This window comes from Pipra filicauda, unplaced genomic scaffold (assembly GCF_003945595.2).
Source record: "Pipra filicauda isolate LSUMZ 115617 unplaced genomic scaffold, ASM394559v2 scaffold516_size422861_pilon, whole genome shotgun sequence".
NCBI classification, from domain to species: Eukaryota; Metazoa; Chordata; class Aves; order Passeriformes; family Pipridae; genus Pipra; species Pipra filicauda.
The window spans coordinates 93,952-118,645 of NW_024104661.1; the positions used below are offsets into that span (position 1 = coordinate 93,952).

Below are 24,694 nucleotides of genomic sequence, written 5' to 3' on the forward strand. Positions count from 1 at the left end.
TTTGGGGGAACAGGTTTTTTTGATCGCTTGAGTTTATTCTTCCTTCTGGGGGGAGGTGGCACAGGGAGATCCTGAAGAGCACCGATGACTTTATTCTGCGAGATGCTGAGAATGGGATCAAAATAGAAGTTATATTTATTACAATCCATCTGAAGTAAGATAGAAAAAAACTTTGAATTTATAAACTCTAGTTCATACATGAAGCTTTTTCATCCCTTTCTATAAGACTTTACAGGCTACATGTATGCTGATTCCTCAGTATCCGTTATCTCACTTGACCCCTTTTGATCTCCTAAGGAAACAAGGGTCATCAAAGTTTAGTTTATTATTTCATCACTAAAAATAAACCACCTCTAACAACCATCTTCCCCTAAAAGGTACAGCTTTCTTATAGGTCTTTCAGCACTTCTTTTGAGGAAGGGACGTTGTAGTAGAATTGTCAGGAAAATGATCCCTTTTAGCTATTATTTTTGAAATTTTGTCATTGTTTCATAATTTGGAGATGCATCTAATGGTGGAGATTTTATGAACCAATGGTAGAATATACAACTGTAGGGGTTGTATTGTCAGCTCCTAAAAGATGCAGGTAATACCTTTCTAATTCTTTAATGTCACATTAGGCATCTCAGTGTCGTCATAGTTAGAATTCTACATGTAGGGGGCTTTTGCTTATGATACTGACATAAGTAGCTTGTGCTTCTCACAGAATAGTCTTGAATGTTGCTGCCTATTTATTATGAAATTAAATACAATGGGAGAAAATTTTGGAATTTCCAGACATCTAGTGGAATCCTGCATCTCCAGTTGCTGACAAATTTTCTTAAAGTCTTCTGTTTATGATTAAGAGGCCATTGACGCCGGTGAAATACTTCTTTTGTGACTTTTGGTTGGTTTTTTTTTTACGTGCAGGTTGCTCAAGGAAGGAAATCACTGAACACTGGGAATGGCTTGAACAGCATTTGTTGCAAACGCTTTCAATCTTCGAAAATGAGAACGACATAAACACATTTGTCAGAGGAAAAATACAGGTAGTGTATATGCTGCTATAAATGTTGTTAGTGATAAATGTGACTGTGGAAGGAAAACTGATGTGAATTCTGAACAAATTTGACCTGGTAGTCCCTAGGCTGCTCTGCATTTTTGAAGGAAAACCAGATGCTAAGTAGCAACATGTGTGTAAAAATCAGGGAAACTGGGATTAGTGCACATACCTATAGCACTGTGATCTAAAAAAATCCCCATATAAATATATAGGCAGGGCTTCAGACATTATAAGTTCGAAAATTAATTGTGCTGTTGCCTGTCTTAAACTTTGACAGTTTTCTATGTAACTGTTTTTCCAGTGCAAAGCTTTATTTTTTTTTTCATATACTCATAATGTCTCCTTCCCCTCTTCTGTATAGTTAAATCCTGTAGTTCTGGCATTTACATTTCATGTATTAGGAATTGCTGGTTCATTGATTTATTTGGTTGGTTGTGGGGGGTATGGAGGTGTTGGTTTTCTCAGAATTTCTTTTTCTCTTTATAGGAGAGAGAGTAGGTATACTGGTAAAAAGTACTTTATCTGCACTAAGAATTATCTAAAAATAAATACTTGGTAAAAGATTGATTATAAGCAACATAACTATGTTTACTGGGTGTGTGTTCTAAGCATATGCTTTGCTTCATTCCTTTTTTAACATTTCATGTAATAAGTCAGCTGTCTTAAGAATCCCCCAGTTGCTTGTGTTTTACTAGTGACTCAGATTTGAGGGCTACAGATGGTCATGGAAACATATGAGAAGACCTCTGTCTTGTGAAATATAATCCTTTAAGGAAATTGTTACTTCTTAGAATTGGACAAATGCTAAATGTGAATTTAGTCTTATGCTACTAAATATTACTTATAAGTAGTATTGTACTACTTCTATTACTAAATGTGAATTCTCTGTCTTATACTCTGCATTCCATGTAAATACAGAGCGAGTTGAAGGCAAAAAGTCAGTTTCCTTTTTATAACTTTAGTATAAAAGGCAATAGAGATTATTATAAAAGAAATTGGGAAAATAAATGAGTAGACCAGAGCTTCAGCATAGAACAGAACGAACTGTAGTCTTTGAGATATCAAGAGCAGCTTTTCACCAGACAGTTGCCACTTCAAATTTCATGAAGGTCATCAGCACCTGAAAGTGGGAATAATATTTTCCATTGTGATAGTTAATCTAATAGAAGATTTTCTTTTTCTTTTGCTCGAGGTCCAGTGAAAGGGGTCATAGAAGTCATTTGATATTTTCCCTGATGAATAACAGATCCTTTTTTAACTTTTATTTTTCCTTCCCTTTTGAAAAAAATTTTTCTGGTGAAATCCTATCCCAGGGAGCATATTTACGCCTAGGAGGAAAATATTACAAATCTCAGTGGTAATTAGGATATCTGATGCCCCGTGGCAACTAACATGATCTGTACTTCTTTCACTCCCTGCTCTAGGGCATCATCGCTGAGTACAACAAAATCAATGGCATCAAAGAGGATGACGATACAGAAAAATTCAAGGAAGCCATAGTGAAATTTCACAAGCTTTTTGGGATGCCAGAAGAAGAGAAATTGGTGAACTACTACTCCTGCAGTTACTGGAAGGGGAAGGTGCCCCGTCAGGGCTGGGTGTATCTCAGCATTAATCACCTTTGCTTTTACTCTTTCCTTATGGGCAGGGAAGGTATGTTTTTGGTGGAATGGTAATCTGTGCATCTAAGAATTGTTAGGAAATCTTCTGTAGTTTGTTACTGTTCACCTGCTCAACACTGGGGGTAAAAAGACACTGCTGAGGAAAAGAGGAGTAGGGAGCAATTCCTTGATTGTCACCCTGCTTCACTGCATGCTTTTGTTCCCTTGTTTGTTTTGTATTTCTCAAAGTAGTTCTCTCTAAAACAATACCTGTGCATTGTTTAGAGACATGGTTCACCTCAGGGACTGTGCCCAAAAGGGAATAGGGACGAGATCACACCAGTTTTGGCTCCTTCTGCTCTTATACAATCCTGCAGTACTTCTCTGGCAGACTTTGCAACCTCGAATGCCACATGTACTCTTGTACAACTCCAGAACATAAAGGTCTCAGAGGAGACCCAGAATGAGCTACATAGTGTGGATGCAACCAGTCTGCTCTAGAGGGAGTTAATTCAAAACAATGTGGAGGTGAATGAATCTGCAGTACTTGGTTATGGGCAATGGATCAATCCCCAGTCACGAATGGCTGGAGTTTCTTTTTTTTCCTTGGTTGTTTTGTTTGATTGGTTAGTTGGTTTGGTTTGTTGGTGGGGTTTTTTTGTTTTTTTAATAAATGTAGATTTAGCCTCTCTTTTAAGGACACCACCTATATTGGTGCTTGGAAAAAAGCAAAGGATCTGTCATTACTGTAATATTTGAAACTTTTAATTGTATAAAAATAACACAAGCCTGTCTGATGTGTTTGGACTGTTTCTTTGGTTCCACAGGAAAAGAGGATATCAGAGTCTGAGCAAGCGCTGTGGCAATGATAAGTTGTGTTAGACTACCCAGCATTGTAATGCTTGTGTGGTGTTCTGTAAATGATATTTAAACTCTTTTATCTGCTGCTTGTCAGGTGATAGTAGTTTGTTTGTACAAGCTGGGTCTATTTGTGCTGAGCTCCCAACTTTTCAAGATGCAATGAAAATTCATCTGAATGCATTTTATAGGAAGAGGAAGATAAATGCTCTTGAATATGCTCATTTTGGTACTGAATCTTTTTTCTTTGTTTGCTCCTGTTCAGCAAAGTTAGTTATCCGCTGGGTTGATATCACTCAACTTGAAAAGAATGCTACACTGCTCTTCCCTGATATGATCAAAGTGAGCACAAGGTCAAGTGAACATTTTTTCTCAGTATTCCTTAATATCAGTGAGACATTTAAACTAATGGAACAGCTTGCCAATATAGCGATGCGACAGCTTTTGGACAATGAAGGATTTGAGCAAGACAGGTCATTACCCAAACTGAAAAAGAAATCCCCCAAAAAAGTATCTGCACTAAAACGGTAGGTAGCACTGTCTCTTAATCTTTTGTCCTCCTCAACCCTTTTACTTTCAGGATTTTGTCCCAAAGTTTTCTAATGTTGCTGCCATTTACTGTTACTCCAAAAGGAATGATTGATTCCAGCAGTGGCAAAATGTGAGTAATTATTTGAATATGATTACTTGGTGTCCTGTAGAAACGGGAAAGGGACAACATTTGAATATGAACATATTGTAAAAAATAAAAGAAACTTGAGACAAATTCTAGTTTGTTCAGAAGCTCTTTAGACTCTCTCTCAACACTGGCTTCATTAGTTATCTGTTGTAAGGCTGTTTTATGTCACTAGGAGAAGGTAATAAAGTGTTATTAAGAAATGTGTGTAACATTCATATTTGCTCCTAAAACTGGGATTGAAAAATGATTCTAGATAATTCTATATAAATTCTATATAAAACTTTAGGTAACAGAGATGCAAAAATTGACATAAAATTATAGGGGATGAAGAACTATCTGGAAAATATTTCTGCTTCTTTTGTATCATAGTGCAATTAGTTTCTTTAAATTTTTTTCATTATATGTTGGTCATTTTAGTGAACCATTCAGAATTGTAATCAGTGCTTGTTTATATTTCTCATTATTTAGTGACATCTAACATGCAGTATATCACTTGGGCCTGTATATATTCTCAGAAAGCAGGGATGAATGTGGAAAGCTCATCCTGTCCTTCCCCTCTGAGAAGTCAGGATAAATGTTTAAGTCATTCATGGCAGATTTTTTTTTTCATGTAGTTTTAGAGCCTTCCAACAGTGAAGACTATACATACCCTACATGCAAACTATTTCCTCTGTTTTGCTGTTCACTCTGTGCTTAGCTGAGTTGTATGTTGGCCATGATTTGCATAAAATGTATCTTAAAATGTATTATGTATTTCTTACAACAAGAAAATCTCTCTGTGGGTTTTTCAGGGATCTTGATGCCAGAGCAAAGAGTGAGAGATACCGTGCATTGTTCCGGCTTCCCAAGGATGAGAAATTAGATGGGCACACAGACTGTACTCTTTGGACTCCATTCAACAAAATGCATATTTTGGGTCAGATGTTTGTTTCTACAAACTACATTTGCTTTACTAGTAAAGAAGAAAACTTGTGCAGCCTTATTATCCCTCTTCGAGAGGTAAATATTTGTATTTGTAAATTTATAGGGCAAATAATAAAGCAATGTCCTCTTGGATATTGCATCCTAGCTTTGATTTTTTTTTTTTTTGAGGAAAACCTCTTTTGATCCTTTTAATCTCTTGTGAGCGTACCATTCCGATGAGTTCTAAGTAATATTTAATGACTGTGTATCTTAGTTTGTGATTCCTACTACTAAAATTCACAGGCAATTCTTTCAGTTTTCACAATCCCTGTGAGTCCTTCCTGTCCCATAATTTGTATTCAGATTTACAGCCCCACTGTACATTTTTTGTGCCTCATAGGGAGGGATGGACTGTGAAATTTCCTAGATCAATGAGTGAAAATTCTGTTAAAAGATCTGTCAGACAAGATTTACTGTTGTCAAAAGATGTAAAAAGATTAAAAAGATCCTGAAGTTTTGAATTGTCTCTTCGTGCAGGTTTGCAACTGTTTATTCCTGTATATGGGAAATATTTGTCAGCATTTTTCAGATTGGTGTGTTTATCTTCTTAAAGCTGATTACTTAAAGATGATGTTCAGCAAAAAAGCTTGTTTGATGCAATAAAAAAATAATTATGTTGGGGAGGTTTTTTATGGTTGACTTGATTTGTGGGTTGATGGAAAATTGTGTAAAGTTTTGGAAGTAGTAGCAAGGCTGATGTAACCAAGGACAGTTTGGCTTAACTGAAGAACCATGGAATATTTCAAGGCACTGTTTCCCCCCACAAATCACTAAGAGTAAAGCAGTATTTGTTAGGTAATGTTGAAGTACAGCTTCTTGACAGCATGTTGCAATGGCTTTGGTTATTTGAGATGAGACATTCAATTATGGTTGCATTGTTTGTCTGGGAATCAATGGGAACAATGGTCCTCCAGGTAAAGCAGTGGAGGAGGAGAGCAGTCTCCATTTAGCAGGGCCTCTTTTCCTGCATGCAGATTCAGCAACAGCTTTTGATAACCACAGGCACAGCAGCACAGGATTGAAAGCAGCTCTAAAGCTTTAAGAAGTAGCTGAAGGAATAAGTGCTTTTGTGTGAACAGGTTTAAGTCTCAGCACCAGCAAGGAGAACAGTAACCCACGGGGTAATGTCATTCCTCAGAACAACTGATCAGTACCCTTAATAATTAAGGGAAAGCTTCCTATTTAATTAAAGCTTTGGGTTAGACCCTATTCCTGTATTCTGTGGTATCCTGGGGGTGTTTTGGCAGTTGAGACAAATTATGGTCAAAAAAGATGATTTTTGGTGGCTGACTACACTGCTCACTGCACCTACAATAGGTGCACTCTCCAAGATCAGCACTTCAGATGTGTGTGTGTCTCTATTGAATAGGAAATAAGTGGAGCAGGGCATGCTTGCTGTAATGTCTACTCTGTGCCTTTAGAACTTGTCTGTCTTTTGTGCTGATTGCGCTCAAACAGTTTTTAAGTGGAACAGAAAAATAACATGGGAACACTTTTTAGCTAATTTCAATATGCTGTTAGTGAAGATCCTGTAAGATAACAAAAAACTAATATGTTTATAGTTAACAGAAAAATAAAAGGAAGTGGGAAGAACAGAGAAACTGTGCACTGCAGTCTTTAAATACATCTTCAAAGAAAATGTGGGAAAAATGATTATCCATTTAGCTAAAGAGATATTAATATTATAACACTAATGTCTTACCATTGATTTCCATTTTAAAAAGGGTTTAAAAAAGGAGCAAAAGTAAAGGTCCTAGCAAACTGAAACATGCCCCTTTCTATTCTGAAGGCAGTAAGTCAGTTTTCATTACCTAAGAAATCATTTAAAATTGTAAAAACCATATTTACCGTTGTGATTTGTGTTTTGTTCAATGTATGAACTGCACAAACTTGATTGATTTATTTATTTTTAAGGCTAATAATTGGTAATGTTTAGAACACACAGCTGTTATATAATTCATCAACGGTGTGTGACTTGTCCCTGAGATTTCTTTGTGTTAACATGATTTACTGAAAGCTTAGGGAACCAGTTCCTTGTACTCAATAGGTTGTTGTATGAGTACTGTTTACAGGTTGGATGGAGTTCAGTTAGATTAGTGACCGCTCCACTAACAATTGAAGGCCAAACAGAAGCCTGCACCTCACAGAGTTAGATGTTTTCCTTTGTAAGAGAAGACATGCTAGGTTAGTTTCCCTTTGTTCTGAGTTTCTGTGTTTGAGGGATGACAGCCTTCATCTTTCAGACTTGTATGCAAATCATGTTTTCCATGCGGAGGGATGTCCATAGTGACTTGATACAAGGGCAAAAGGAGCGTGGGTTTATTGTATTAAGATGGTTTCTTAGACCAAGCAACTTGCTTAATTAAAGATCTTAAGCTGTAGCCCCTGTTTCTCCCTAGGTGACAATAGTGGAAAAGGCAGACAGTTCCAGTGTGCTGCCCAGCCCGCTGTCAATCAGCACAAAAAACAGAATGACATTCCTCTTTGCCAACTTGAAAGACAGAGACTTTCTTGTGCAGAGGATCTCGGACTTCCTGCAACAAACCACTTCAAAAATATACTTGGAAAAAAATATTTCTGGAAGCTATATCAGCTCAGATGATGAGGTATGTGGAGGAACATGAATAATTTACTAGAGGGGGATTTTAACTGGTGTGGGAAAAGGGGAACCAGGAAGAAAGCTAAACCTTTGTACACAGAAATGTTACCTCTTTTGTGTTAGTGCATTTTAGTTTCCTTAAACTGAAGTGTTAAAATTTTACAATGAAGATATCTATCTTTTTGTGTTAGACCTAAGAGAAATCATAACTGCTGAGGAAAAGCTACCCAAACTCCTGCTGCCACATTCTGAAATTACAGTATATCTTGTTGGAAAGTGTCGTAGCTAATTAACTGGTTCATTGAATGATACTTTTAATATCTATTAACTGGTCCAAGTCAAATGTAATCATGAAATTTTAATAATTTGAAGAAGTTATCATTGGATATGAAACTCTTTTTATTCAAGACTTTAGCTGCTAAATCCCGTCCTTTGATTCTTCTGCAAACAACATCTGAGCTGAGCAAGTTTGCATGTGCACGGCTAGTGAACTTTGGAACATTTGAACTAACAAAAACCCCTGCCCTGTCCTGGACATGAAATGCCCCTATTCTGAACCCCCTCCTTATTTATGTGTGCAAAGTAAATGGTTCTTAAAAGATATGATAAGGTACACTTTTCTTAGCCACTCAGAATGTCAAGCCTTCTGCTGAATTCCAGATTTTGTGTATGAAATTCAGGTGCTTCATATAACGACCTCATCAGATCTGTTAAACCCAGAAAAGTTTACTAGTTCAGATCTCAAAGCAGAAAAGGCTGTTGTGGGTGTATCATTTTGGTTTTATGTGGGTAGATCTCACATTCCAAGTCTGTACTAGGCCATACCTTAGTATTGCACTGAATAGCCCTACCCTGTTTGCTATGTATATCTTAATAGAATTTTTTTTATTTGCTTTGTTGATGGTGAGGTATAATTACTCTGTTGTTATAGTTGTATGCCAGAGCACAAAGGCATGTGTAGTGCTGAAACTTCGTCTTGCCTTTTACCCTAAATGGATCTAAGTATTCTACCTACTGATTTATAAACACAAATTAGTAATTGCAAGCATTATTACTACATTTAGTAACATGACTACATATGTAGACATGCATGGCTACTGTTTGCAATTTCAGGCATTTGCTATGAACTTCTCTATGAGATTTTACTGTGATACAATTTCAAAAATGTTTGAGAAGTTAGAAAATCGTTTTTCTTTAAAATATTTTTCTTCCACATCACCGTATGACAATGTTGAATTTTCTGTAGAACATATTTTTAATCAAGTGGAAAAATAATTTATTTTGTATATGCCTGTATAAACATATATACAGATATAAATATGTGGTTTTATATGTGTACACTACATATAAAAATACCTGTTATATATGAATTTTACATTCTGGACGGTCATGGAGCCACCCATGGAGTTAACAGTCCTACAATGCTGACAGCAGACCAAAGGAGCTGGTTCAGTTGCCCAGGGCTACTTCAAGTTAACATGACCTTAGTAATTCTCATTATAGAATTTTATAGTGTTCCAGGGAAGCTATTTGGAAACTGGTTTAATTTCTGCTGTCATCTGGTCAGCCTGTACATGGGCGAGCGTTTGTTAACTGTCAGCATGTACGACTTTTTAGAGTAAAATGAAGTAAAAAGTCTGGACTGTGGGTCATCCCCATGTCTGTATTGCTTGTGGCTGCTTTCCACAGGTGTTCACAAGATCCAGTAGTTCAGTTTCTGCCAGCCCTCACAAAAGCCTGAGCTCTGAGTCGGAGGGAGAGCGACAGTTCAACCTCAATGACAACGGCATTCCAACAGCAACTCAAGCTTTAATGACCATGTATCGGCGGAGGTCACCTGAGGAGTTCAACCCTAAGCTGGTAAAATGCACCCCTGAGTGCTGTACCTAACTGAAAAAGCTGTTAAAGCATGTTTTCTTTAAAAACCATGTTTCTGACCCAGAAGAGTCTCATCCAGAGCTAATAGGCAGTACTTTTCACAGAAATAAAGCGTTGAACATGACATTGTTTTACCAACAGAAATAGCTTCACTACAGGGAAAAAAAAGCAAAGGAGAGGTTGTGTTCCTGTTCTTTAGTACAACCGTGTAGTGGGTTGACCATGGCTGGATGGCAGGTACCCACTAAAGCCACTCTCTCACTCTCCCCTCTGCAACTGGACAGAGGAGAGAAAAAAAATTAACAATTCATGAGTAGAGATAACAGCTGGGAGAGGTCAGTGACTGATTACCTTCATGGGCAAAACAGACTCAAAGTGGGGATAGTACTTAAATTTATTACTAACAGGATAAGAGCCAAAGAGCGAGAAATAAAACAGTATTAAAAAACACCTTCCCCTCACCTTTTGTTCCATATTCTCCCTCCTCCACTCCAGTGGTGCAGGGGGATGGAGAATGGGGGTTGCAGTCAGTTGTTTCTGCCGCTGCTCAGAGAGAGGAGCCCTTCCCCTGCCCCTGTGGGGTGCTTCCCACAAGAGGCAGTCCTTGATGGACCTCTCCAGTGTGAGTCCATCCCTCAGGCAGCAGCTCTTCCCAAACTGCTGTCCAATGGGTCACTCCTCCATGGGGTGCAGTCCTTCACGAATGAGCTGTACTGACATGGGTCCCCCACAGGGGCCACAAGTCTGGGAAAAACCTGCTCCAACATGGGCTTCCTTCTCCATGGGCTGCAGGTCTCTGGCAGGACCCTGCTCCATCCTGGGCCTCCCACAAGGTCACAGTCTCCATGCATCCACCTGCTCCAACCTGGGCTCCTCCAAGGGCTGCAGGGGGGTCTCTGCACCCCGATGGTCCCCCATGGGCTGCAGGGGCACAGCTGCCCCACCATGGGCTGCACCACGGGCTGCAGGACCTCAGCTCTGGCACCTGGAGCACCTCCTGCCCCTCCTTCTGCACTGACCTTGGTGTCCACGTTGTTCCCATGTTCTCACTCTGCTCTTCCCTGGCTGGAATTCTTTCTGAGCAACAACCTTCTTTTCTTAAATATGTTATCACAGAGACATTACTGTCACTCCTGATTGACTTGGCCTCAGCCAGCAGCAGGAAGTCCCTCCTGGAGCCGTCTGGCATTGGCTCCACGGGACAGGGGAAGCTTCTAGCAGCTTCTAACAGAAGCCATCCCTGTAGCCCTCCCTGCTACCAAAATCCAGCGACAGAAACCCAGTACAGACTGCTTCAATATCATTCTCTTAACAGCAAGGTCTACTGGGATAGAAACTAGGAAGCCCACTAAGAAGAAAATTGGACTGCAGCCAAGTTACTTCTTGCTCACTTGGAAAGTTAGGACATTGTAGGCTTTTTAGCACTTAAGATTTCAGTGGGGCAGAGTGTTGGGAAGAGAAGCTGCATCTTTATGCCTGCCTTCCTTTACTTTTAGGCTAAAGAGTTCCTGAAGGAACAGGCCTGGAAGATTCACTTTGCTGAATATGGCCAAGGAGTCTGTATGTATCGTACAGAGAAAACCAGAGACCTTGTGCTGAAGGGCATTCCAGAAAGCATGAGAGGGGAACTTTGGCTACTCTTTTCAGGTAGGTATTCATTTGAATGTGACTGTGGGGTATAAGCAGAAGCATGAAGGGGAAAAAAAGATTTCAAAGATGATTAAAGGTGCAGATAATAAGTGTCTGAAAATATATGGAGTAAGTAAGGTTGTGATTGTTAACAGGCACCAGACAGGTTTAGACAAGAGTTCTGTTTAGACTAGTAATTACCTTTTCTTCAAACAGGCTCACAAATTTAGGGAAGAGTATAAAAAAGCAGAATGCACACTCTGTTACCAGAAGCCAGCAGTCTAGGGGCCTCCTGGATGTTCAACATCTACCAGCAAGCCTCATTCCCATTTACTTAGTAGTTTCTGAATCCAGTTAAGCTTTTGGCCTTCACAGCAAGTTGTTGCAAGGAATTCCAAAGTTCACACATGTTGCATGAAACCACTATCTTTTTTTGTTATTAATACAAAAAAAAGTTACTTTATCATTTTATTAGATGTTCCCATTATGTGAAAAATGGTAAGAAAATACTTCTGTCCATCTTCTGTGCCATGAAGGATTCTCTAGATCTGTATCCCCTTAGGCCTTTTTTTCAAAGTTGAAGAATTTTATTAATTTTTAAAATTTTATTAATTAGTTATGTGGAAATCAACCCAACCTCAGGCTTTCTTCATAACCCTTCACTTACTGTATACCTTCTCTAGCTCTAGCCCACCCCAAAATAGTTACCACAGCTACCCACACCATTTAGGATATGAGCTCACCAGAGACTTTATATGATGCTTTCTGATTTGTTTTCTGTTTCTTCCCTAATAATGCTTAATCATGTACATCTCTGTGCTGCTGGGCATTATCAAATGATTTTAGAAAATATACACAGGAATGCACAGCTCCGTTTTGTGTCTGATTAGCAGCTAGTTTGGACCAATTTTCATGGTGTATGTATAACTAATATTTTCCATTTGTGCTACTGATGCTTGATTTTCATTTCCAGAGAAGTTTCAAAGTCAGTAATGAAATCTCATAGCAACTCTGTGAGCCTGTGGTGGTATCCCTAAGACAGGCTGTGTCCTGCCCAAGATGACAGAGTCATTTTCAGAAGCAGGAATAGAACTCACGAGTCTCTTGCTTTTGGCTGATGTATCATACTTTCTGCAACCAAACATTAATCTACTTGCCCTCCTCAGGGCAAGTAACTTTCTCAGAGAGGCATGTTTTGGGTTATTTAGGATAGCCAAACCCGCAGCCATCTGCGGAGGGAGCTCATGATACCATGTGACTGCATAGATGGTTTGTTCTTCATGCCTCATTTTTTGTTCTGGCTGAGAGACAGGCTTTATCTTCCTTTTTTTTAACCTCATTATAAAAGTGCCACTAGAGGAGAAGACAGGACGGGCTGATAATCACATAAGCACACCCTTTTTATTTTTTTTAATCACCTTTACCAAAATAACATTTCATATTTGCTTTTGAGATGCTTGGTGATATTCAAGATGACAGGAAAGGGCAGCAGATCATCAAGTTGGAATACTGTACCTGCCAACTCTTCCTTTTTTCTTCTGGTTTTAATACTGTTCTCCCACTCTCAGGAGCCATTAATGAAATGGCCACTCATCCTGGCTATTATGAGGACCTAGTGGAGAAATCGATGGGAAAATATAACCTCGCTACAGAAGAGATAGAGAGGGATCTGCACCGCTCCCTCCCGGAACACCCTGCATTCCAGAATGAGATGGGTATTGCTGCTCTAAGGAGAGTCCTGACAGCTTATGCTTTTAGAAACCCAAACATAGGATATTGTCAGGTAATTGAAACGCCCTGCACTCCTTCAGTTTCTGGAATTCCACTTCTATCCTTATACTCCTGTTCCTTCAGCTGTGCACATGGGTGTTCAGCTGTGTGAAGTGCACTGGCGTGTGGATAATGCTTGTGAGCTGACACCTCAGCACTGCAGAATGGCAGCAATGCTGAGCTCAGAGGGATTTGACACGAGGAGCTACTCTGACAGCAGTATTAGCAGCACATGTTGAGAGATGTGAAGTTTTCTGTATGTTTTGCCCATAAATCTAGAAACTGGACAGAGCCATCCTGAAGTGCATCTACAGAAAATGACAAATGGACCATGAAGAAAGATGCTTTTTAACAAAAAAAACCTTCAAGCATTAAATATTTATCTAATTATTCAATGTATTAGTTGTAATAACTCTCCACTTGTCAAAAAATAAAGCACCCTAGAAGATACCTCATCACTGTGAGCCACAACCATGTATCCATAGAGTTAATGCTGGTTAATGCTGGGTTTGGTGTTCCTATGCCTGTGATTCAGGTCACTTTAGCTTCTGGTCCTAAATCTTTCTTTCTTGCTATATAAATCTGGCTTATCACCTGGGCCTTTTTTTTTTCCTTCCTACATATTTTTGCAAAAAGGAAACTTAAATTCATGAGTATTAGGAAGCCTAATTAATGTTTGACTGTTAAGACTGACGAGTAAGTGCAAGCAGTTCTAACAAATGCCATCATAAATTATTTAATAACAAATGTAATACTAAGTAATAGCTTCAACAACATTTGCAAAGGTCCTTTAACAGGGGAATGGTAGAAAGACACTTCAATTCTGGTTCCTAAAGCTGTCACAGTAATTAATAGCCTTGAGATTTGGTCCATGACATTCAGAACGCTACAGTGAGAATTCAAGCACTGAAGTATTTCATACATGGTAGGCAAGATAAAAGGAATAACACAGACTTTGACAGAGCTGTAACATAGTTTGGAGCTTCAGCTGAGACCTTAGTTGTGGTTTCAGACAGGTAATGATCAAACTGGAGTCTTAAAACGCTACAGGATTTGAAATTGAATTCCTTAGGAGACAAACTGAGAAGAAAATAGTACCGAAATACTTCATTTCTTCAGACTAACAGCAGTCTAGTCAAAGGCTGTAAGCAAACAATTCGAGGTCATTGTACAGTGCTGTGATATTTGAAATAGAGTCAAACAGGCCGTAGAAAACTGTCATGTCCACATTCAAATGTGAAGAGTGAACAACAGCAAGGCACTTGTGTTTCACTGTGCTCTGGTTGTTTGTGAATGACACCCTTACAGGCATTTGTCTGAGCTCACAGGTGCTCTGTCTTGACCTTTCCGTGGGAGCAGAAAGCACAGGCAGCCTCTGCAAGGAGTGCTGGAGCATCATTAGTGCTGTAAGAGGTATTTTGGCTGCACCAGACCCAGATTCCACGAGAGCACCTATGGGAGAGTATCAGTATAATGGGATGTTTGCAGATCTGAGTTGGCCCTTGATTAGGAAAAGAAATCTTGATTTATTCTTTTTCTAAAGGAAAAAAAAAAGAAAAGAAAACTAACAATTTTTTGTGATTTTTTTGAGGCTTTCTTAAGTCTTCCTTTGAGCACTGGGAAAACACTGTCTTGCTGTTTTTACAGGGAAATACTTGAACAGTTTGGGGTCTGCAGGGGGAGATGTAGCTTATTTCCTAACCACTTATCTTCCCAGGTACTGTGCTAGGTATTGAATAATTATATTTCTTTCTTTTAGGCTATGAATATTGTCACTTCAGTGCTCCTCCTTTATGCAAAAGAGGAGGAAGCTTTCTGGCTGCTGGTGGCTCTGTGTGAACGGATGCTACCTGACTACTACAACACAAGGGTTGTTGGTATGTCATGGGGATGTTTTCTAAAAAGACAGTACAAAAAATAACCAAAATAATTGGTGGTATTTGTACTGAAACAAATATATGTGTAGATGTATGTGTGGCATAGATACAAACGTGAATGCCAGTGACAAGCCAGCTTGCTCAGGAGCATAGAAGCAATTCCTTAAACACATACTGTGGTAGTTAATAGTTTTTTCACTTAGGATTGAACAACATTCTGAAATGGGCTTAAACAAAGTAAATTGAAAAGAGATGGGAGGCTAAAATTTGAATTTTAGATGATCCAGTTATCTGATTAAGGTAAGGTAGAAACAGGAGCTTTAGCAGTTTGCAATAGAAGTCTTTGTGCCTGTTTACCTCCTGTAGTCAGATGAGTTTCCTTGTGTAGGTGGAAGGGGCTCTTCAATTTATCATGGAAACTCTTTTTACTGTAGCTCACATGAGATACTCATTCAGCCCTAGAAATGATTTTTCCTGGCCTGCATAAGACACTGATGTTATGGCATAAAAATGTATAACATGGGGTTCTCTTGAAATAATTCCAAACCTTCCCAGTCACCCTGGCCTCGTTCAACGGGTGATGCTGAGACCTTATGCCTAGGTGCTAGACCAAATTGACCCTTTGTTAGCTATTGTGAAGTATATAATTAAAGCAGAATAAACCATATTACAGTTCAATTTGTCTGTACAGCTCAGTAGTGTAATGGAATCTGTTATTTGTCTGAAAGTGAGAGAATGTGTGTAAGCATCGTGTAGAATATTTTTAGGTTTTGTACTTTTATATATATATATATATATATATATATATATATATATATATAACATATGTATATATTTTTTTCTCCCCTAAATGGCAATGTGTCAGTTGCTCCCAAATTAATGGATGTTCAACTTTATTTATTTTCAACAGGAGCATTGGTGGATCAGGGTGTCTTTGAAGAGCTGGCTCGTGACTACATTCCACAGCTTTATGACTGCATGCAGGACCTGGGTGTAATCTCCACCATTTCCCTGTCCTGGTTCCTCACTCTTTTCCTCAGTGTAATGCCATTTGAAAGTGCAGTGGTGGTTGTGGATTGTTTCTTCTGTGAAGGAATAAAGGTGATATTTCAATTAGCACTCGCTGTCCTCGAAGCTAATGTAGACAAGCTGCTTAACTGTAAAGATGATGGAGAAGCCATGACAGTCTTGGGAAGGTATTTATTACAGAAAATAAAGTATCTTAATTTTATTTTTCTTTTTGCTTACTTTTCTGGTTTGTCTTCTATGTTGAAATACTGAATTTAAACCAGTACCATGTATGTAAACCTTTGTTCCTATAGTCCTCTCTCATCCCCGTAAGGTGGTATTTATGTTATCTTAGAACAATGTTAAGTGACCAACAAGAGATAAATTCTTCAAGAGAATCAAATGAACTTCCCAAACCTGGTTATAAAAACCTAATTTGTTTGATTATTTTAGTTAATTGCATGGGTTTTGTTACTTCATCTTTTGCCTGCTGCCTTTTAAATGTTACTAAGATAAAGCCTTGATGTCAAGGGAAATTGTTTTGGGAATGGACTAAATACAACTCAGAAGAATTAAGTAGGATCTTGAATCAATAGATTTCAGTGAAACAGGAAGCTGGTTAATAGAGGGGCTTGAGTCATTTAATACAAACTGATAACGCTGAGTGCAACCTCTGATTTCCTATGTTTGGCAGTGGTGCTTAGTTTCCAAGATGCTGCTGAAACTTTGCAATTTATATTCATGATAAGTTTCATTAGCCTTACTCTTATTAGAGAGCAGCTTGGTAACTTTTACAAGTAATAATCTATATGTAACCCTTTTTCTGTTAACCCTCAGAAAGGAAGATAAAAATGTATCTTGGGCTTCTCATTTCTTCTTTTTTCTTCCCACCAGATACTTGGACAGTGTAACTAATAAGGACAGCACTCTTCCACCCATTCCTCATCTTCACTCACTGCTCAGTGATGATGTAGAGCCTTATCCTGAGGTGGATATCTTCAGACTGATCAGGTCTTCCTATGAGGTAGGATAAGATTCCCTAACAGGAACTTGCCAACGCACACAACTTCTGCTTCACAGAGGAATTTGATGCTCTATAGTTTGACTTTGCTGGAAACCGAAAGAACATAAAAGAAATACAGACTCAGAAGGCTGAAGTGGGCCAAGGGAGAGGGGTTAGACTTTCTTTTTCTTTTAACCAAAATTTTTAATTGGAGATGTTTTATATAGAAGCCTGAGGACTCAAAGGAGAACATCCCACAAGCAAAAAGTGATTTACAAACAAAAGGCTGAACTTGTAATTTGAAAAAGGTTAATTCTCATCTCAGTTTTTTCATGCCTTTCCAAACTGAAATATTAGTGAAATCTGTATAATTTCAAAAGATCTTTGTATTACCAGTGGAGTCTTGTTTCTTTTACCTTTTTTGTTTTTATTTCCCCTCAGCAAGTGCTGATTATGACCATGGGCCACTATATTCTCTACTATCACCAAAGCTAAAAAAGTTTCAAATGAAAGGATTTGGTAATAACTAATATCTATAAAGCATAGGACAAAGCCTTCAAAACCAATTATAATCTGAAAACTGGTTTTATTGTCCTTAAATTTTGAAAATAAGCCATCAGTTAAAAGCCTCTCATATACACTGACATAGCCATTTTTTATAAAAATTAAGGAGTAACTTTAAAGATTTATTCTCCTTAATTTCCTTTTTTCTTTCCATTGACATGCAGCATAAACAGACATTTGAACAAGCATTCAAGAAGTCGGTTCATACTCAGAAATAGGACAACCTTTTCAAAGGCACTTCCTATATTCCTAAAACCCCCTTGCTTTGATAGCTGTTTAATAAGGAAGTAGGTGGTCCTTAGAGTATTCTGTTCTGGAGGGCAAAGTGTATCACCCAAAGTTGTTCACCCAATGTTAGAATGGGGAGAAGGGCATTTATGTGAAATTCTGTTTCCGCTGTATTTTTCTGTTTTCCTTGCCGTGAAGACTGCTTGCATTGGCTTAACTGCTTTTAGATTAATAACCTGACTCTGTGCAGAGCCAGTCTGGCTTTCTGGGGCTTCTGCAGCACAGAACCTTGTAGCTCCTTCCAGATAACCCTCTGTGCTCCAGTATAAATAGGCAAAACAAATAGCATGGGGAGTGAAGAACTGTGAGGAAAGCAGGAGTTGGTTGCAAAGAGGGAATTAGTTTCAGGAGAGTCACTGTTGTTAGTTGATTTGATTATTAAAAAGACCCGAACAATTCATTAGTATATTATTAAGATAAAAAAACTTGAAGGCATCTGTTACATCTGTAATGTTTCTCCATTAGTTATGTGCAGTCAGGGCTGGGAATTCACTGTTAGCTTTCTTACAGCCACAAAGAGGGAAATACCAAGTAAGTGAGCATATTTTGGTTATTTTTTTAGAATTTAAACTGTTAAAGGTGCTTGCTGGGTAACCATCTTAATCCATCTTCATCTTTTAGACATTTATTGTTTACAAAAAGTAGGAAGACCTACAGCTGAAGAAAATGTTTTCTCTTGGAGACATTTGCCCTCCCTCAAACACACACCCCCCACCCCCAAGGAAAGGGGAAAACCTTGCAGACTGTCCTATGATATATGTCATGGGAACCTGATGAGCCTGACAGCTTGATAGCACTGGCAAAAGCACAATGTTTGGATTGTTTTATGATGAGCTGCTTTCCATCGTGCTCTGACTCTGTCCAGCTCTTAGGTAATCATGTCAGATGCACATATTAGAAGTCTCCAGTGAAAGCTAAAGTGGTCTAGATGAATTCTTTGATAATTAACCGATGGTATTGAGGAGACTCTCTACTTTCAAAGGAAAAACATTCTTGAAATAAGAGAATATACATAACAAGTGCATTTTACACTGCCAGTACTTTTTTTTTATTTACCGAGAATACATTCTACTAAGAAATCTCTTTATCTTTTCATTCAATATTGCATTTAATTCAGAAGCCATAGACCCTAGTGTCATAATGTTCATAATAGAAGTGGCTGAAATAAGGTATAATCCCTGCAGTTTTAAAAGCCTGTGCACAGTTCACTAGCTGCCAATGGAGCGTAGACTCCTGTTCAGAGCTGTGATGTGCTTAACTCATTGGATTTGTGTGTTAGTTTGGAAAAGAAAATAGACCTTAAACACTTAAGCTGTGTCTATAGTAGTCTCTGGATCTTGGCCATTTTAACCAAACAGCTGACACTCAAAGATCTGTGCTGTTGAAAGGTTTGATACAGTTTTGACTTAAAACAGGTGACACACTTCCAACAATTCCTTATACAATTCGAAAGTTAAAATGGGCCAGGCACCATTCCCAAAAGGTAATTGCATGCAACCTTCCTTTTCTGTATGTAGGCTGCATGAGTCTTAGTTTTATGGATGTGGACAGACCTTCTCATTTGGCCTACAGAACAGCGAATAAACTCTGATTGCTGGAATAGATCTGGTCTCAGAGCCAAAATACCTGTCTTTTTAAGGTTTTGTGATGTCTGTGATGCTTGATATTCATAAATGTTTATCTAGATTCCATTTTTGTCAAAAGAGTTCTTTATTTGCAAAATACTCAAGGTAAATTAAGCGTCTTTTTATTCCCGAGGTACATGATAAAGATGCAGCTTTGGCATTAATTTGATCATACAAGAAGGTGACAGCAAATTATGACCTGCTTGTGTAGATGCACTTGCACTGGAAATATAAATCCATCTTGCCACCCCTTTATAGTTTTACATGTGGTGTACTTGATGTCTGGCATTATTGTTCCTGCTGATCATCTGTGCCTTTTTAAGTATGTTACAAGTGTTTTTTGAGTGGCAAGAGACTTCTGCTTATAATACTTCTACAAAAATGAATCTTGGAGATTCTCTGCTTATGAAAATATGGAATATTATTCCTAATAGGTTTTCCCCTAGGATGCTTCTGTACTGTATTCAGGAGCTCCCTGACACTGTTATGTGCATTGTAAAAGAAACTTCTGAAAATAAGACTTGGGTACTTAAAATAATCTTTTCCTGATGGAAGTTGCATTCTTGATACTTGGTTTCAGATCCTGAGAATGTAAGGACTGCTATACTGTCTCAGCCAATAGAGATCAAGTTAGTTGAAATATCTTCTCTTCTGTCATGATTATGAGACATTCCAGGACATGCTGAAATAAAACCCTGCAGGTGGAGTAATGAAACAATCTATTCATAGAGTTTTGCCAGGCAACAAGTTTCTAATTACTGAGATTACAGTTTGAAATGTGAGAATTTGAAATTTAATAAAGGCCTTTTCAAATGAAAATCAGTTATCAGGAAAAATAAAGTCTTCATAAAGTCTTCATAACTTTGTAATGTGTTAAAAAAATGCCTTAACAGCAGTTCCAGTTGTGGTATATCACATAATTTAATTAATTTCTGAAATACATTAAAGGCAAGCTAAATATTCTGAGTATTAATACACAGACTATCCTGTACTACTCTTTCTCTTTTAAGAAATTTGGAAGTATCCGAGCAGATTTAATTGAACAGATGAGATTCAAACAAAGACTAAAAGTCATCCAAACCCTTGAAGATACTACAAAGCGCAACGTGGTAAGTACTGAAATAATCTTCTTTGCAAATATTAAGGCCAGTCAGTTTCTGAAATTCAAATTAGTTTTTTCAATGAAACATGGATTTCAAGTCCATAACTGTTAATGTTATGTTTCAAAAGGTACGAACTATTGTGACGGAGACTTCTTTTACTATCGATGAACTGGAGGAACTATATGCTCTTTTCAAGGTAAAGCTAAGTGAAGATAAGATCATATACCTTCAGGAAATGTAAACATTTATTTTTGTTGTGGGACAGTGTCTTTTCTAAAGACCAGGTCAAGTCTGTGAGTTACTATTGGGGTATCTTGATACAAACGTGAATTAACTGCTATATTACTGATTTTAAAAAACCAACCAAGCAAAAACATGCAACAAAAAAAACAAGAACAACAAAAGCCGTTTTTAAAACATCAGGAGGTGAATAATTCACTATGGAAAAGTAATATGAATGAATAATTTGTCCATGGAAAAAAATGCCTGCACTGATGAAAACAAAAAGTGAATAGATAGAGGCTTTTGATCAGTCTTTAGAAACCTAACCTATGTCTCTCTCTGCCTGACCTAAGTTTTGGAATTTAGCAGAGAAATACCTTTGTTTTATTGTCTGAGACAGCTAATACTTTCGTAGTCACAATAGCTGATTTTTGCCATGGTTAATGCTTTAATATGTTACGTGGGAATTTAGTGTTACAAAGTGATGTGTCCTTGTAAGTTGATTGAACAGCAATGCTGTTAGATCCAAATATTTAAAGGTGAGAAGTTAAATGCTTTAACTTCACCTTCATGCACACTGTATTAAGATGCCTTCGTCCTCTGTTTTGTTATAACAGAGATTTTTTTTTTATATATATATATACCATGAAGAATTTATTTACTTTTAATTTCCCATCTGTAAATGACAAGTCTGGCGACTGTCCAAATCCCTCAGTACCTTCTTTCAGTCTTCCATGAAATCAGTGAGACTGAGTCAGACAGTCCTGCTTGATCACTGGGCAGTGCTTGTATCTTTTTCTCTAAGCTTCTGAATTGTTTTTAAATAGGTGCTGCCAAAATCAGAACCTTCAATGAGTTCAGTAGAATAGTACATTATTAAGTATTTTTGAGAATCTAGAGTTCAACAAAAAATATTTCAAATAAACAGCTATTTTCATATGATTAGAGATTAAATAAAGATTTCATAGGACTCCCCTTTCTGACTTGACTGTGTAATGAGAGTGAACAGGGTGACTAAGCACAACAAGCCTGTGTATATATGGAAGTCACAGCTGCTTACTGCTCTGCTCAAAATGGGAATTTCATGTTTCATCTGCTTAGGAGGCAGAACAAGTTTTGATTTACCTTCTTTTTTTTTTTAATAGAGGGATGTCTTTTTATTCTGGTTAGAGGAGAAACCTGTTCCAGAAGTGGAAGGGCTAGGATAATTCAAATACATCTGTTATCTTACACTGTTTTAAGAATGTGTGTGTGTACAAGTTCGGGAGGTTTTTCTATCACTGATAATGATGAATTGTTCACAGAGGTGCTGACAGTCTCATGGTATTTACCTTCTGTTCAGGCAGAACATCTGACCAGCTGCTACTGGGGAGGAAACAGCAATGCCACTGAGCGGCACGATCCCAGCCTGCCTTACCTGGAGCAGTACCGCATTGACTTCGAGCAGTTCAAGGGCATGTTCGCTCTCCTCTTTCCCTGGGCGTGTGGAACTCACTCGGATATCCTGGCTGCCCGCTTGTTCAGGCTGCTTGATGAAAACGGAGACTTGCTCATCAACTTCCGGGAATTCGTCTCTGGGCTAAGTAAGGAGGGTTCACGGCACCTCCAAAATCATGGGACCAAAATGGTTTGTTCTGAAGGGTATCCCGTCCTTCAGAAACACAGATCTTATATTAGCTATCAGATAATGAGTTTAACATATGCTAATTTGCATAAGTTACTTTTCTGTTGAGTTCATGTCATCATGCCTGTGACAGTGGTTCCTACTGGGGTTTAGGCTGGTCTCTGTAGCTGCATCTACATTAGCCGGTGGTGTATCACACTGGGTGAAGGACAGCACCTGAACTGCACATCCATTAGGATCTGAAGATTTCCCTCACTACTAACTCTCAGTGCAGAAATGGACCCCAATTTGTGTGCTTAATGGTGTTATTACTCCTAGTCAGAGTATTTCCTTTGGAAAAGCCTTTTGTATGTTCTTGTGTAGTGTTCCTTTCTCAGTGACACTGCATTTCGTTGTATGTTCCTTAAGCTTTCCCTGAAAGATGGGAATTTTTACCATTTGTTAGTGCTTCTGGAAAGAGGAGAGAGGCAGCATTTGTTCCCTTAGTTGTTCATGGAGAAGATTCTTGAGAAATTTGTGTGCATATGTAAGGGGCAGGGAAAGGCTAGAGTGAGGATGCTAGTTTTGCCCCTGAATAAAAGTCCTTCTCTTTAGAAGTCTGCTGAGGTGGCACATAGGTGTGTTCCTGCGTGAGGGGAAGATAACGCACCCCACGGTATTTGCAGTGGGAGGTACTACCTGTATTCCTTCTGAAATCAGCAAGCAAGGCTGCAGACTGAGAGCGGGATGGAAGTCACCTGAAAAGGAGAAAGTGGAGGTGCAGGTCAGAGAAGGAGGCTGAGTGTTGGTTGTGAAGGTTATGGCCCATGCAGGTCTTGAGGAAACCAGATTTCAGGACATGAAAGTCAGTATCACCACACAGGGAATGTGCAAGCCTTAGGAATAACATGAGGAAGCAAAGATGAGGCAGGAGCTGGCCAGTCTTTTTTTAAATATAGCAGGAATTGTTCCCTGTAAGTGATCAACATCTCACCATCTGTCATGTATTTCATGGCAACCTGGCATTTCCTTCAGCTTTACATTTTGATCCTTTTTTGAGAGAGAAAAGGTTTCCCAATCTGGCTTTTAGCAACTCTTTGTAAGACTATGCTTAAGTGTTAGGGTTCCAAATACAGCCTTGCATTAAAACCTCTGTGCAATGATGGTAACACCTGCTCTCTTGCAGGTACAAAATAGCTATGTGACAGTAAAGCTGGTTGCACACCTCCCCTTCACACCACCCAAAAACCCCAGTAATGCAGCAATTTGTATTTGAGGGACTGTCTGCCAGGTAACACTCAATGGCCTTTTGATGACCCATGAATTAACTATTCCTGCTGTTAACAGAGTGCTGTTAATATCAATAAACCAGTTTTTGACTGAGACAGCATTTTTTGGAACCAATAGTGAGTAATAAGAACAGCGGCCAGTGTTGACCACTGTGAACAGAAATAATTATAAAATGCACAAATGTGGCTATAAGCCAACATGACTGAATTAAAATCTTGAATGAGTGACATAATCAAAACTGCTCGTTCTGCAAACCCCCATTTTTTCAGAAACTAAGTCCAGTGTGGTGTAGCTTGAAAACTTTTTTTTCTAAAAAAAGTCAACCCTGCTGACCCCTTTTGTTAAAGAAGCACATGAATGGTAGAAAGGGCAACACAGTCAACAGAAACAACACTGGATCTGTTTGAGCATATTTCACCATGCCCCAGGACTTTTAATAATTCCACAAACATCAGCTGCTTCAGTCTGCCTCACCAACCCAATATGCTTTGGCTAGGAAAGTATCTTATATGACAAGTATGTTTTGTTGGAGCAAGATGCATCTGCTCAGAAGATGCCTGTGTCACCTTTTCCTTGTGGCTGTCCTGGCAAGCGTGGGCAGAGGATGGGCATTCTGGAGGTGACCTGTTGGCACTGCCCTCTCGCTTCTTACTGAGTCCAAACAGCAGAATTGAACTCTGGCCCTGATTACTCAAGTCTGTCTTTCCTAAAGGAAGTGTCCTTATCCAAGTACTTTCTAGGTATGGCCCGTTTTGGAGGCTGCTTGTTGTCGTCTGAAGCAGCCATGGCACCAGAAGCATTTCTGTTTCACACCTCTCTCTTTCAATAGTGTTATTCCATGTAACCATAAGGATTTGTTCCTTCAAAACCTCTCATTGATGCCACTGACTTCTTCTAGGAGCTGCGTGAAGAGGAGGTATCAAAGGGTGGTGCTGTGATCTCATGGCCCTTTCTTCTGTGTCAGTCTGAAATCCTTGGGATATGAGAGTGCTGTAGCTGCAACTGGGAATCTCTATTTCCTTTTCACTGTCCCTGCAGCAAACAGCTCAAAGACTTCCTGCTTCAGGTGCCTCTAAGGCCTCAGCTGAGCAA

At 38.7% G+C, this 24,694-nt stretch overlaps 1 protein-coding gene across 1 annotated transcript in view; it reads left to right on the top strand.

Annotated features, from left to right (window-relative positions):
- Positions 1-24,694, top strand: part of TBC1D9 (TBC1 domain family member 9) — a 52,816-nt gene that overhangs the window by 20,339 nt on the left and 7,783 nt on the right. The window contains exons 3-16 of the mRNA XM_027729668.2: positions 910-1,028; positions 2,467-2,695; positions 3,767-4,028; positions 4,972-5,179; positions 7,543-7,749; positions 9,432-9,602; positions 11,117-11,267; positions 12,818-13,032; positions 14,779-14,896; positions 15,807-16,092; positions 16,799-16,928; positions 20,395-20,493; positions 20,615-20,683; positions 22,052-22,292. Coding sequence (XP_027585469.1) covers positions 910-1,028; positions 2,467-2,695; positions 3,767-4,028; positions 4,972-5,179; positions 7,543-7,749; positions 9,432-9,602; positions 11,117-11,267; positions 12,818-13,032; positions 14,779-14,896; positions 15,807-16,092; positions 16,799-16,928; positions 20,395-20,493; positions 20,615-20,683; positions 22,052-22,292 — 2,505 coding nt within the window. The remainder of the gene's footprint in view (positions 1-909; positions 1,029-2,466; positions 2,696-3,766; positions 4,029-4,971; positions 5,180-7,542; positions 7,750-9,431; positions 9,603-11,116; positions 11,268-12,817; positions 13,033-14,778; positions 14,897-15,806; positions 16,093-16,798; positions 16,929-20,394; positions 20,494-20,614; positions 20,684-22,051; positions 22,293-24,694) is intronic.